At 44.7% G+C, this 15514-nt stretch overlaps 1 protein-coding gene across 4 annotated transcripts in view; it reads left to right on the top strand.

The window, feature by feature from the left end:
- The first annotated feature begins 3176 nt into the window (after window positions 1–3176).
- The window catches only part of appa (amyloid beta (A4) precursor protein a), a 220898-nt gene continuing 208560 nt past the window's right edge, over window positions 3177–15514 (top strand). For 2 of the 4 annotated variants that reach the window (XM_063050282.1, XM_063050284.1), the window contains exon 1: window positions 3177–3447. In XM_063050282.1, coding sequence (XP_062906352.1) covers window positions 3364–3447 — 84 coding nt within the window. In that variant the 5' untranslated portion in view covers window positions 3177–3363. The remainder of the gene's footprint in view (window positions 3448–15514) is intronic. The other 2 variants (XM_063050280.1, XM_063050281.1) reach the window with 1 other exon arrangement.

The following is a 15514-nucleotide window of genomic DNA, read 5'->3' on the forward strand; positions in this document are numbered from 1 at the left end:
GACCCAGAACCTGGGTCTTGCCTCTGGCTCGGACCCCAGAACTAGGCAAGGACGTGACTTGACTGGCAGGCAGGACAAGGCTGGAGACCAGAGACTTGAGGCTTGGGGTCTTGAAGCATGGCTTGGGGCGAGACTCGAGGCTTGGGGTCTTGAAGATCCTCCTGGGCAGGGCGCGGTACTCCACCCGATGGAGGCAAGGGACAGGAAGGGATAGAACCAACCGCAGGGTAACGGCAAGATGGCCTGCCTTACCCAACAGAGGCAAGGGACAGGAAGGGACAGAACCAACCACAGGGTAATGGCAAGACGGCCTGACTTACCATGACAGTATCCCCCCCGCCCCCCACGGGAGCCTCCTGGCACCCGAACAGGTTATCCAGACTATGGACAACCCAGGTGGGTGGGAGGTTATTTAACAGAAGGGAACCCCGGGTGGCAAGAGGAAAACGACAGTGTCTGTGTCGCTGGGTCCATGGTTGACTGGATTGTTCTGTCATAAGGTGGTGGCTGAGAACGGACCCAAGTGCAAGACACAGACACTGAAGTACTAGGGACAGGACTAGGATACAGGGTGAGGGCTAGGACATGGACACGAAAACCGGAAACCCAGAACAGGACTCGACAAGAGAGCTAGGAGCCCGGGCTTGGACTCCGAGCCAGAGACTGGACAAGGACCCAAAACTTGGGTCTGGCCTCTGGCTCGGACCCCAGAACTAGGCAAGGACGTGATTTGGCTGGCAGGCAGGACGAGGCTGGAGTCTTCAGACTCAAGGCGAGGCTGGAGACCAGAGACTCGAGGCGAGGCTGGGGACTAGAGGCTTGAAGCTTGGCTTGGGGTGAGGCTCGAGACTTGGGATCTTGAAGCTCCTCCTGGGCAGGGCGCGGTACTCCACCCGACAGAGGCAAGGGACAGGAAGGGACAGAACCAACTGGAGGTAACGGCAAGATGGCCCGGCTTACCCAATGGAGGCAAGGGACAGGAAGAGACAGAACCAACCGGAGGTAACGGCAAGACGGCCTGACTTACCCGGCGGAGGCAAGGGTCAGGAATGGAGCTAGGTACAGGGTGGCTCCAAGACAAGACTACAGGCGAGGTGAGGCGAGAGTTACCGGCAAGACAAGGCAGGGCTTCAGGCGAGGAAGCAGAAGGCAGGGGAAGGGATACAAGGAGTAAGGCCAAGAACAATTCAGCAGCAGGTCTCTGGAGGTATTTATGCAGCCAGCTCCAACGAGAATCAGCTGCCTCAATTAGTGCTCAACAGGAACAGAAACAGGGTAGACTGGAAAACCTGGAGCAAGGGTCGATGGACCGGACTGTGAACCAGAATGTGAACTTCATGGACCGGACCATGACAGGAAGTGCTTGAGGCAGGAACGATAACAACTTTTAAAAAAAGCAGTTGGACAAGTACAGAGATGGGAAAGGTTTCAAAGGACATGGGACAAACATTGTCAAAAGCTTGGATGGGAATCTTAGTCTCAACGGACAAGGTTGGAGTACACTTAACATCAGTAAGACCAAGGAATAGATTGTGGACTTCAGAAAAGGTTAAGATGAGAGAACACACACACCAGTCCTCATTGCGGCATCAGAAGTGGACAGGGTGAGCAATTTCATGTTCCTGGATGCAAACATCTCTGAGGATCTATCCTGGGCCCAAAATATAGATGCAATGACAAAGGAGGCACAACAGTGGATATACTTTATTAAGAGTTTGAAGAGATTTGGTTTGTCACCAACAACTCTGACAAATTTCTACAGATGTACCGTGGAGAATATTCTGACTGGCTGTATCACTGTCTGGTATGGGGGGAGGGCACTGCATAAGTGGCAGAAACTTGTGAACTCAGTCAGCTCCATCATGAACACTAGCGTTTCCAGCATCCAGGACATCTTCAAGGACCGATGCCTCAAAAATGCAGCATCCATCATTAAGGAGCCCCATCACCAAAGACATGCCCTCTTCTCATTGCCACGATCAGAGAGGAGGTACACACTCAGTGATTCAGGAACAGCCTCTTCCCCTCCACGATCAGATTTTTGACGACAACATAACACATTTCATGACATATGCCGGTGATGTGATTCAGATTCAGATTCAGTTCCTGATTCTGACCAGTTGGACGGAAGGGTTTGTTTTTGTGTTGTGTGATTCTATGACTCTACGGATCTTTTGAATTCACCTCTCGTAGTACTTCGGGGTCTGAGTCAGTGATTGAGAACAAAGGTCAATAGATTTTAGAGAAATCAAGGTACTAGGCGAAAGGCCAGGAAATTGATGCAAGATGGAGATTACATCAGCCCTAGTGTAGTTAGTTACTGAGTGACCTGCACTTTTCCGATTTCTTGGTGTATTGTTGGTACAGTTCGAGAACATCTTTCTTCAAAAGGGGATATTTTATTCTCACCGTTAATTTAACTCGTGCTTCTTGCATCAACGCTAAGGGTACTCAGACAGCACAAATGGTGGAACAAAGCCAGAAATACAGAAAAATGTAAAAGGTGGCTTTGGTAGTCCATGCACATTTTTTCCAGTATTTTCATAACGTAGCACTATAAGTAACCTCCTTCTCCTCCATGCTGGCTGGTATGGTTGGCTGTTTCGTTAATACAGACCCCGCGTACAGGCGCAGTTCAAGCGGAGCTGTGTGAAAGCTGGCCGGAGGACTGACAGTACCTCCTCCGAGCCGGGGGGGACGCTGTGGTTGTCCTCCCAGCTCCGTCCGCCTGTCTGGAAGGCGCCGCAATACCTCCTCCGGGTGCGGTGGCACTGCAGTTGGCCTCCCGGTCGCCTCTGGCCAGCTGGAAGGAGCCGCAGTACCTCCTCCCCGCCGGGTGGCGCTGTGGTTGTCCTCCCAGCTCCGTCCGCCTGTCTGGAAGGAGCCGCAGTACCTCCCCCCCGCCGGGCGGCGCTGTAGGTCGCTGTGAAAACCGAAGCCGGGGGTGGGGGTGGAATGGGGTAGCTGGTAAGCGGGAAATGGCCGCTGCACTGCAGCACCGCCGCTCCCAGGTCCCCGCAGACGGCGATGCAGACTCTCTATGACGGAAGGTCGGGCGGCGGGACGGTGCTCTGCGCGCTCCCGGCCCTATGGCTTCAGCGCTAGGTGGCGGTGCCGGGCCGGAGCCGAGTGAGCTGCGCTGGGCGGGGAAAGCGGGGAGGGGCGGGTGCAGGTGCCGCACAAAACGCGCTCGCCCACCGCTTCCCAGTCATCGAGAGAGTCGGGGAACCGCAGCGAGCGTCCGAGGCGGTGTGGGATTTACAGTCGCTCGGAAAGGACCGACACTCGAGACGCATCCTCCCTCCCGCCCCCCCCGCATACACACACAAACACAAACCGCAGGAGCGATCGACCAGCGCGGCCATGATCCCGCACTTAACCGGGCGTTTGAGGATGCTGCTGCTGGCGGCGGCTCTCGTCCTCGCCCCGCTCTGCCGGGCTCTGGAGGTAACAGCCCGCGGGACCGGTGCGCCGTCCGGCCGAGGGAGAGTGGGGTGGGGGTGGAGGTCACTTTCCTGGGCCGGAGAGGGGGCCTTTGGACGAGGAAGGGGGGAAGCTAGTTGCGTCCTTCCTAGAGGAACGGATGAGGGGTACCTGTCCCGGGCTCCCGATGAAGGGAATGGGGTGGGGTGGTCTACCTTTTGCCAGGGTCTCACAGATGAGGGGTCCCTCTTGAGAGACGTCGTGGCGGTCCCTATCCTGGGCTATAGATAGAGGGAATGTCTGGGCGTGGGGGAGGTAATTGGGCCCCTCCCGTGGGAAGGGGAACACCTTCGTGGGCTAGCGTCCCATGGGGAGGGGACCACTTTCCGAGGCTGGCTTCCCGTGGGGAAGGGTTCACAATGCTGGGGTCCCGCGGGGACGCGATCGTTTTCCTGGGCTGGCGTCCCGTGGGGAAGGGTTCACTATTGGGGTCCCGCGGAGAGGAGATAATTATCCTGGACTAGGGTCCAGTGGGGAGGGTTCATTATCCCGGAGTGGGGCTGTCTGGGCTGAGGTCCCGTGGGGAGGGGTTCACTGTCCTGGGCTCCCGATGACTGGGGAGGGGATTGGGTTTATATACGTATAGCGATGTGGTCACTGTCCTGGGGTCTTTAAAGTGTGGCGATGCCTTTGAAGGGGTGCGTTCAACATCCTGGTCTGGGGGGTGCTTTTTGAGGGAGGTGTAGGTCTGCTGTGGGTGAAGGGAGTGGGTACCTTCTGAGGGATCGGTTCTCGGCTGCGATCTCTTGGGAGGAGGTACTGCCCTTGGTCGTGGGGAAGATTGAGTGCCTTTCGGGGACCAGCTGAGGAAGAACTTAGCGGTTTAGGGTTTGGGTGCCACTCAGGGGAGGACTGCCCGATGATGGCGCGGTTTCCTGGGGGGTTTGGAGGACACCGTCCTGCGCTGGAGAGGAAATGCGTCTGAGAGGAGAAGCAGTGAACAAGATGAGGGTGCCTCTGATGCAAGGGCTGCGATCACTATCCCGAGCTGAGGTTCAGGGTGCCTCCTGAAAGGGGATTGAGTATTTGGGGGAGAAACGAGTGTGGGGATTTTGGGGGCAGAAGGTGTGAAGTGATAGGCGGGTGGGTAGCTGGGTTGGCCGGCCTTGGGTCTCGGTGGTTGACTGGGGGAGGGAGGGCTCGTAAATAGAGCTGTCCTGTTTGAGAAAGAAGGCTGAGGTATGTCCGCCCCTGTCATGAGGGGTGGGTGAGTTGGGATAAACATGTGCGGACATGGGATCAAGGCGAACCTTTCCCCTGAGATTAGGATGCAAGTTCCCGATCATACCCCTTCCCAATGAGCCTCCACCCCCTCTTCCAATAACTCCTCCCACCCTCCCCCCCTATGCCTCCTCCACTCACACTCTCCCCTGGCAGCCTTCCTTCCCGATTTCTTTACAATCCCGGTTCCTGCGTGCTCTTTGTTTGGCTTCTTCCAGCTTCCTTTCGTATGTGCGTGCGTGTGTTTAGATGCTCTACAGCGGGAAAATGTATCCCCTTCTGTCAGCCTTTTCGTCTGTTAATGGCGTCCTTTGCCCCCCTATGCCGCACCTTTTCCCTCTCCCCCCCCCACAGCCCTTCCGCCCCACTCCCGTTTTTAATCTATCAAATCAGGTGGTTGGCCCTTAAAAGATGGCGCCTCTGCAGTGCGCAAACATCCCCTGCCTCGTCTGTACATCAGCCTCTTCAGAAACATTTTTACCACCAAAGTCAATGTAGAACCGTTTTCCAGAAGAATTCAGCTGTATCGTTTCGTAACAGGCAAAGGGTTGTTGCATTTAAAGATGTGTATATTGTCATTGCTGTGTGTAAAAACAATCGAATAATATATGAAAAGGAGAAAATGGAAATAAATCAGTATAAAAATAAAATTGCCTGCAATATGTAATTGAGAGACTTAACCTGTTTGAATCTTGACTTTGTAGTGAGCTAAAGACTTCTGCATCCTATTGCCTACGTTTTTATTTAGCTCTGATAATCTGTCTTTCCCTGCATTTCTTACAATTTAAGATAATTTAATTGAGTTTATTAGGTTTATTTTTTTATGTCGCACATTTTTTGGCTGTATTCCCATTTTTTTTCTGTTTGGGTTTTGTTCCTGTTCCATTTCTGTTTCGTCCCATTTTATTTACATTACCCAGTGTGTTGCTGTAATAGGAGCAAGCTTCTGTTTGACTTTCAGCTAATAAAATGTGCTGTTATCATCAGAGATGTTTCTCTATTTGCAATATATTGATGTTTTGGAAATGACGGGTTAGTAGCCTCTTGAGTTTTGCAGTTTGTTTCAAGCTGGGGTTATTTCAGTAATAAATTAGGCATAAGGCATTTAAGTTTTCCCATGTTATGGTCAATACCAAAAGAGAGATTGTATTTCAGTGACGAGGCCGATCAGCCTTGTCTTTGTTCATTTTTTGGTTTGGGCAGTCTGACATTAAACATGGCATTAATTATGTAAATATTACTTTGCGATAGGGCTGAGTTATTGAGGTTCATAGGGGTTGTAATAAACTATAAGAAATGAACTTGTCTTTACTACATTTTTGTGAAGAATCTTGCATGAGATTTCTTAAAAAGAATTCCTGAAGCATTAAAGTTGGATGATGCTGGACTTAATCTGTGAGGAAATCTACTTGGGTGGATCATTGTTGCAGGAATTTTTTTTTCAAATGGCTGCAGTTCTTGTCATAAATCCTGGGGGTGGACTCATTCCAAGGAGCTTTCTGCAGTTTCCAGGCTTGGGTTGATTAGGATTGGGTTGTAGGAAACAGAGCTATCATTATGCTCTTATTTATGGATGGTGGCATTTTGTCAGCTTTCAGTACACTATTTCATTGGTGACCAGGGTGGATAAGGCTATTTGCTGCTGAGTTGAACTTTTTGTAAAAAGATGGGCTTTGGTTACACCATGGGGACCACCTGTGTGCTGTTTCACTGTTGCCTTGCCCCTAGGAGCCATCTCAGTAGGTTAAATCCAAAGTATAATGTTTTCATTTAGAAAATGTACCAAACCCTGTCTGTTGTAATTTGAAGCTTATTTGCTTTGATAAGGGCTTCACGGTGGCATAGCAGTTAGTGCAACGCTATTGCAGCTTGGGCGTTAAGAGTTCAATTCTGGTGTTGTCTGTAAGGGTTTTCTGCGTTCTCCCCATGATTGAGGAAACCCACACAATGCTCTGGTTCTCTCCCACAGTCCAAAGACCTACCGATCAGTAGGTTAATCGGTCATTATAAATTGTCCTGTGATTAGACTAGTGTTAACTAGGTGAGTTGCGGTACAGCTTCTTGATGCAGAAGAGCCTATTCCGCATTGTATTTCTAAATAAATCGTTAATCACCATGCAAGCCAAGACAGTTCACAGATTTGACCTAGACTTGGCTTAGTTGACCTATCTCAATCAAGAGTGACTGCCTTACCTGGTAACAATCTCACCTTGCCTCACTGCAGAGACCTGAGAACAAAAATTCAGACTGACACTTCGGTGTCATACTGTCAGAAATGCCATTTCTCAGATGTAATGTTGAACTACAGCCCCTTCTGAATTCTAGGATGAACATAAACAATCCCAAAAACATGATATTTATGGAAACTGTGCACAAATTGATTAACATTTTCTGCATGGCAGCAGTAGCTATATTTTAAGTGTTCATGGCTGTAAAATAATTAGTCATTCTGAAAAGGACACAATAGGTGTTATGTAACTAAAAGTATCTTGGATGTGATTTTCGCTTCTGAATGCAGTCTGCCATACACAGGTCTGTTCTTGCCCACCATTTACATTTGTATTTTTCAGTATAGCAATACGAGAGTGATGTTACCAACCAGAACCAGTAGTGCATTAATAACTGGGTGGCTTTTCTACCACTATACAATCCTCTTCTTTTCCACCCTCCCCACAAGCTGCTCCAGCAATTAAATTTGGTATGTTTTGTAGAATAATTTTCTGATTCCACTTTATACTGTGATTGTTTCAGTTTCAACCATTAGGGAAGGACTCAATTAATTGAGATAGAGAAAGATTGAGCAGAATAGGGCCTTAATCATTGCAGCATAGAAGAATGGGGCTGATCTTGTAGAGATTTTTTTTAAATCACGAGGAGCAGAGTTGGGGCAAATGCATGCAGCTTATTTCATAGGGTTGGGGAATCAAGATCTAGAGGGCAGAGGTTTAAGGTAAGGAGAGAGATTTAATAGAAACTTGAGGAGCAACCCAGAGGGTAGTCCATATATGGAATGAGCTGCTAGAGGTAATGGCTGAGGCAGGTATAATATCAAAAGACATTTGGACAGGTACATGGCTAGGAAAGCTTGCGGGATATGGACCAAACGTGGCCAACTGGGACTAGCTCAGAGAAACAGCTCGTTTGGTATGGAGCAGTTGAGCTGAAGAGTTTGTTTCCTTGCTCTTTGACAATGATCTTTTCTGTATTAAATGTCCTTGGGACCTATTTCATTGTAAGGTCACATACATCAGTGCTGTTGATTAGTCACAAAACTAACAAAAATGCATTTACACTGCTAATATCAAAAGTTTTTTGATCTGAATTTCTAAAATTCAGGGGTTTTTTTTCCCTTTCTTAAAGAAACAGGATTTCCCTTTCAGTTTTGTGCAAAGATTCTTAAGTTACCATTCCATCTTTCTTGTGAATCACAAAATGGAAAGTGGTAAAATGGGGGCATAATAATCAGGATTAGCATATGTTATGGTGAAATGTGAGGTTATCCACCTTGGTAGATTTGAATGGAGGGAGAAAAGGTCAGTATTTCAGATTGACATTAACTTTCTCTTTTTCACAGGTACTGCCTGACTTGAGTTTTTTTTCAGAATTTTCTCTTTCAGATTTCCAGCATGTTATTTTTTTTGTTGGAAGAGAGGGACTGGAATTCTGTTGTGGGAAAGGTCATTACATATATAAACTCAGAAAATTAGCATGCAGGATATAACAAGCAGTTAGGAAGGAAAGGATTATTGGCCTTTATTGGTGTATATGAGTATGCGACTGTGCAGGGCAATGGTAGGAATATACCCAGAGCACTACTCTCAGTTTTGGTCTCCTTACTAAAATCGACTTGGAGAAGAATTACTGCGTTTATTTCTGGGATGAAGAGAACTCTGAGGAGGTTGCGTTCATTATTGAGAGAAAGAAAGAACAATCATATTAAAATCTAAGATTTTTAGGGAACTTGAGAGGGCAGATGCAGAGACAAAAACAAGTGACTACTGCTGGAATCCCAGAAAATGCTGGAATGTGAAATGGACTTTATTATGGGGAAGTGTGAAGTCATGCCCTTTAGTAAGAGGAATCATCAGAATAGAGTGAGACTAAATAAATGGAAATTTCTTCTGAGTAGTGAATTTGTGAAATTATGCCCTCAACACTGGTGGAGCTGAGATCAATAAGTGTATTTAAGGTGGGTGTAGATATATATTTGAAAGATTGGGAGTGTGTACAAGATTTGGCTTTTGTGCATTAGTCATTGTATTGAATGGCAGGGCAGGCTTCAGGGCCTGGTGGCTTGCTCCTGCTATTTTCTTGCATTCTTGTGGAGAATTTAGTTTTCAAAGCCGAGCTAGTGGAGGGATAAGAAACAAACTTGTATGGAGATGTATAAGGCTGGTGATGGCTTTGAGCCTGTACTTGCTGGAGTTTCGAAGAAAGTAGGGGAATTTAAAACCCATTGAATACTGAAAGGCCTGCATAGAGTGGATGTGGAGAGGATGTTTCCTATAGAGTCTAGGATCGGAGGGCACAGCCTCGTAATACAAGAACATCCTGTTAGAACAGAGTTGAGCAGGAATTTCTTTTGCTAGAAGATCTGTGAATCTGTGGAATTCATTGCTACAGGCGGCTGTGGAGGTCAAGTCATTGGATATGTTTAAAGCAGAGGTTGATAAGTTCTTGATCAGTAAGACCATCCATGTTATAGGAAGAAGGCATGAGAATGAAGTTGAGAGGGCAAATAAATAAGCCATGATCAAATGCTGGGAACATGCTTGATGGACCAAAGGGCTTAGTTCTGCTCCTTTGTCTTATGGCAATGAGGATCTTTGATACTGACATTACGAGACATTTTAAAGATCCCATCATATAGAGATATACTAAATATAATGGAAAACTATGAGGGACTACTTGATCTGAAGTTGGTAAATTTAATGTTCATTCCAGAGGGTTGCTAAGTGCCTAGACAGAAGTTGAGGTGTTGTTCTAATTTGCATTGAGCCTCCCTGTAGAAGTGGAGGGCCTTTCAGACAGGCAGGTTGGAGTGGTCTTGTGAACTAGTGACAAGCAGCAGGAAATTTGGGATCACCCCTGTGAACTAAGCACAGCTGCTGTGCAGAACAGTCACGCAACACTTTTTAGTTTTATAGCCAGAGAGAGAACTAAGGGCACAATTAGATCAAACATAACCTTGACCATAGGACATGAGAGCTAAATTAGGCTCTTCAGCCCATCGAGTCTGCGCTGCCATTCAATTATAGCTGATTTATTAGTCCTCTAAACACTGTTCTCCTGCCTTCTCTCTGTAACTTTTGACGCCCTGATTAATCAAGAGTCTATCAACCTCCGTTTTAAATATACTCAATGACTTGGCCTCCACAGCCACCTAAGCCAGTGAATTCTACAAATTAAACGCATCTAGCCAAAGAAATTCCTTCTCATCTGTTCTAATCTTCTGAATGATTGGGTGGGTTCAGGGGACCATATGAACAATTTTTGCTACTGTTTCTTAGTTATCAACCCTTGGATCTTGATTCCACCTTAGTAATGCTGTTGAAAAATGACCCACGGTGATGTTTCTCGATATAGTAGCTATCAAGAATTTTGCTTATAGTCAGTTAAGCCTTGAGAAAAAGATGTAATTTGTTTTGCAACCAACAAGGTACATTTATTGCACAAATACAGGAAATGTAGCAATCAGAGCACAGCAATGCAAATATCTGTGAATTTGCTTTGGGATCAAATAACCAGCCTTTAGTCATGTTGATTAAAGAATAAATACTGTATAGGGATAGCTCCCCTGCTTCTGAAAAATAGTGCCTTGGGATCATTTGTGTGCACCTGGGAGGACAAGTGGAGCGATGATTTAATATTCTCATCAGAAAGGCGGTGTCTTCCTCCAGAGTGTCAACCTAGATTTGTACTTAACTCTCTGGAGTGAATTCACACTGGCTTCTAACACAGAACTGAAGTATGGTAAATGAACCACAGCTGACACATGGTTTAGTCCAATCTGAGCAGCAAACTTAAAGTGGGCAGGATACATTATGGGAGAAATTGATTGGGTGGGTGGGGGGGGGGGTAGAATCTAAATGTAGGACTAATGGACTTTGTCCAAAGATTGAGATATTTTTGAATCTGAGGAGGTTCATATCATATCCATGAAGCAGTTAAATAAATATGGATTTCATTAATGAGTCCTCAGGAACACTTCCTAATATATTAAACAAATGGACATTAAAGACAACAGTCCAAACATAGTACATTGAAACACAGTACAGGCTCTTTGGCTAATAATGTTGTACCAACCTTTTAATCTACCCCAAGATAAATTTAACTCTTCACTCCCATATAGCCTTCCATTTTTCTTTCATCTGTGTGCCTATCTAAGAGACTCTTAATGTGCCTCTATCACCCCTGGTTGTTTGTGTGTAAACCCTAGCTCTAACATTCCCCTATACTCTCCTGTAATCACCTTAACACTTTCCCTTCAGATCGATTAAATTTTAGTGTTTATTTCAATATACAGTGGATTCTGGTTAATTGGGACCAGTAAATTTTGGGCCAATTAAGTGCTTGTCCCAATTAAAGTTTCATGGAAATAGTTAAAAGATATAACAAAGACAAACTACCATTTAACTAAGAAATGCATAATTTGTTAAAGTGAAATACAGAACAAATTAAAACCCTATCAATAGTGTTGCAGTACTGTAAAATTGTATTAGTTCCTAATATTGATAAAGGAATTCATTCAGTGTACTGTATGCTGTTCTTTTGACTGTAAATGAGCAAAATCAAAGCAGACGCCTAGTCCAGATAATGGACTGTTTCCATTGACTTCCTGCGTAAAGTCAAAATAAAAAATGATCAAAAGTCATTGCTTTTTTTGAATCTTCATCTGTTGGCCCAAATAGATAAATAACACAAGCATGTGCAACTGGCACTGTTGAAAATCTTTGCTCTGTAGTGCCTAACAGACACTTAAGTGCGCTTGGCTGATGCTAGTTAGAAACTGTTTGGCAGCAGTCTCTTGCCGCATGGTATCCCAAATAAACCATGGGAATCCCTGCTATTTTCTTGATTAGTTTTTGTTCTTAAAGAGTTGTCCCAAACAAGCGGGTGCCGTGATTAACACAGGACCCAATTCACCGGAATCCACTGTACAGATCCGGTGTCTCTAGGTCCCCTTTAGTGGTTTGGAGGTTATTTTGGCCATCAGTTTCAGCTGATAAATGTCAGTGTCTGGTATAGTCATAGCTTAGGTAAAGTTACTTTGCCACTAATTTATGTAAGATGGATCTGTAGATGAAGAGAGAACAAACAAAATAATGTATTTTAAGGTGTTTTCCCCCTTCACCCCACCCATCTCCAAACAGATCTCCATGAAAACAATTCTTTTACTGTATTTTTTTAAATTTCCCTTCATGTATATGTCCATATGTTGAAATATCTAATACCAGATGGTATGCATTTAAGATGAGAGGAATAATTTCAAAGGAGATGTGAGAGGCAAGTTTTTTTTTTAAACACAGAGGAGGGTGCCTGGACTGCACTGCCTTAGGGCAGGGGTTCCCAACCTGGGTTCTACACACCCCTTGCCTAATGGTATTGGTCCTTGGCATAAAAAGTTGGGAGCCCCTGCATTGGAGACTTCTGAGAACCATTTAGATAGGCACCTGAGTATAGGGGAAATGGAAGGATACGGTCATTGTGTAGGCAGAAGAGATTAGTTAGTTTTTTGATTACTAATATAATTAGTTCGGCTCAACATTTTGGGTCGAAGGGCTTGTTTCTGTGCTGCGCTGTTCTATGTTCCAGGTGGTGGTTTACTCGTACCACTTAAGGCACACTGTAAATATTGTCGCTTAGGGTTAATTGTCATGCATGGTTGACATGGTGGAAATCCTTCCCTATTGCTACAATGACCATGCTACAGAGACCTAACTTAAGTGGCTGAGGTGGAAAAATATATCCCATTGCTGCTTTTTCTGTAGCTTTATATCAGACACTGAAAACTTAAGGTTAGATGAGATTTGCAGTTCTGAAATTTGACATGACCACTTGTAAAGCGGCACAGTGATTGACCATGAGTTCTATAAGACATTGGAGCAGAATTAGGCCATTCAGCCCATCATGTCTGCTCTGCAGTTCGATCATGGGTGATTTATTTTCCCTCTCAATCCCATTCTCCCCATAACCTCAATAGAGATGTCATGTGTTCAAGCAGCTGAGTAATGCCTCAATAGTTTTCATGCAGTCTAAAGTTACTGGACTACAAAATCAAGCTCCTCCAATAAAATACGCAAGATCTATTGTAATTGGAACATTCAACATCCAGAAAAGTCTCCTTGCCATGGCCTTTCAAGTGGTAGAACAACACTTTGGTAAACAAACCTGATTTGACTAGGCTAGGTTCATTTAATGTTTGAACTGTTACTTATGTTCTGTTATATTTATGACTTGCCCTATACTGTTTGCCAACTGTGTTCCCTCCTGCCTACATGCAGGACATGGAATTATGATAAATCTAATTATTAAAAAGTTACTGAACTCAAGAAATAGGCATGCAAATGATTGTCTGCTTTACCTCAGCTCTACTTACCTGTTCACTACCAATAACCCATCCAAGTCAAGAAGTTTGCCTACCAGCTTATAGAATGATTCAGCACTTGCAGCTCTTTAGCACAGAGAATTTCACTGCTTCATAACTCTCAATGTCTTGTGTTGTCTTGCAGAATCATTGAATAGTTATAGTAGAGAAGGAAACTATTCGGTTTGCTATGCCCATGCTGCTCTTTGGAAGAGCACCTTACAAATTCTTTCCCTTAGTCACTTATCCATAACCTCACAGGTTCATTTCTCTGCTCATATTAATTCAATTCCTCTTCCTTGAAGGCCAGCTTTGAATCTTCATCCACGTCTTCAGGCAATGTATTGCAAGTTCCAGCCATACACTGTATTAAAAAGGTTATATTTAATACAAGATTATTAACTTGTCCTATACTTCTAGATTTCTCCCACAAGGAAACATTCTTGCATCACTCATAATGTTGAATTTTTTTTTCTAAATCATCATCATCTAAATTCTCTATCCATTTTGTTCAATTTCCCTTCATCCATAAGAATCATTTAGCAAACCTTTGCTGCATATTTTCAAAACAAGTACACCCAGTGGCTACTTTGTTAGGTACAGAAGATAGCTAATAAAGTGGCCATTGTGTATATCTTCTGCTGCTGTAGCTCATCCACCAGGTTCGGTGTGTTTGTATTAATATGCTCTCCTGAACACCACTGTTGTAACATGTGGTTATTTGAGGTACTGTTACCTTCCTGTCAGCTTCGACCAGTCTGACCATTCTCCTCCGACTTCTCTTATTAACAAGGCATTTTCACCCACAGAAATACTGCCTGCTGGATGTTTTATCATTTTTCGCACCATTCTCTGTAAACTCTAGGGACCGTGGGTGAAGATCCCAGGAGATCAGCAGTTTCTAAGATACTCAAACCACTCTGGCACTAACAATCATTCCACTGTCACAGTCACTCGTATCACATTTCTTCCCCATTTTGATGTTTGATGTGAACAATGACTGCATACTTTTATGCACTGAGTTGCTGCCACATGATTGGCTGGTTAAATATTTGTGTTAATGAGCAGGGTATGCCTAATAAAGAGGCCACTGTGTGTATGTCCACTTTTTAAAGTAGACTGAAACTTAAAGTGTTCCAAATATGATCTTGCCAAAGTGCTGTATTATGCCAGTAAGCCTTCTCTACTTTAGTATGCTATTCTTCTCACAGTAATGGCAAACATTCCATTTCACTTGGTCATTTACTGTGCCTTTGTGCTCTTTCTCTTGTATGTAGACATCCAAGGCTTTTATTCTAACAATTGAATATTATTCTGCCTTTTCCTCTTCCCACCCAAGTGGATTAATTTAATATTTCCAGAATCTTTACTTGGGAGTGCTACTTTTTCTCTATAACTTTTCACTTTCTTTCCTGATACAAAATCTAGATAATTCAGCTCACTCTTTTGTCATCTTCCTTTCCTACCAGCTAAGCATACACTAGAGGGATTCTAGTGGATTGACTATGAAATTTGAAATGTTCAAAATGCATTTGGAAGTATTTGTAGTTGCTGCCATCAAGATGAAAAATTTAGCTTAATTCAAAGTTTAAAGTAAATTTATTACAAAGTAACCTTTGTGGCCATTCACAAAGAAATACAGTAGAATCAGTGAAAAACTGCACTTAAAAGGCTGACAAACAATCAATATGCAAAATAATGTGAACTGTGCAAAAATGTAAATGGAATCAGTTCATTGTTGAGTGCAGCTATCTATGCTGGTTCAGGACCCTGATCATGGATGGTAATAATTATTCCTCAACCTGATAACGAGGCTCCTTTACCTCTTTCCTGATGGCAGCAGTGAGAAGAGAGCATAGCCCAGAAGGTTAGGGTCCTTGGTGGTGGATGCTGTCTCGAGGCAGTGCCCCTTGTAGATCTGCTCAATGGTAGGGAGGGCTTTTCCTGTGATGGACTGGGCTATATTCACCACTTCTTGTAGGCTCGTCCGTTGTTGGGAATTGGTGTTTCCATAGCAGACCATGGTGACAAGGAAAGGTTGGAAAATGTGTTCAAAGCCTCGCTGAAGAAGTATCCCTATTGACTCTTGGAAATCCCTGACCATTTAAAATGCAGAAGGAGCATTCTGGGTGGCATTAAGAACTTGGAGGGCATGCATTGGGAGCACACAAAATGCCCTTGTAAATGGGAGAGGTACCACACCACTTCACACAGTATCCACTC

This window comes from Mobula hypostoma, chromosome 6 (assembly GCF_963921235.1).
Source record: "Mobula hypostoma chromosome 6, sMobHyp1.1, whole genome shotgun sequence".
NCBI lineage: Eukaryota > Metazoa > Chordata > Chondrichthyes > Myliobatiformes > Myliobatidae > Mobula > Mobula hypostoma.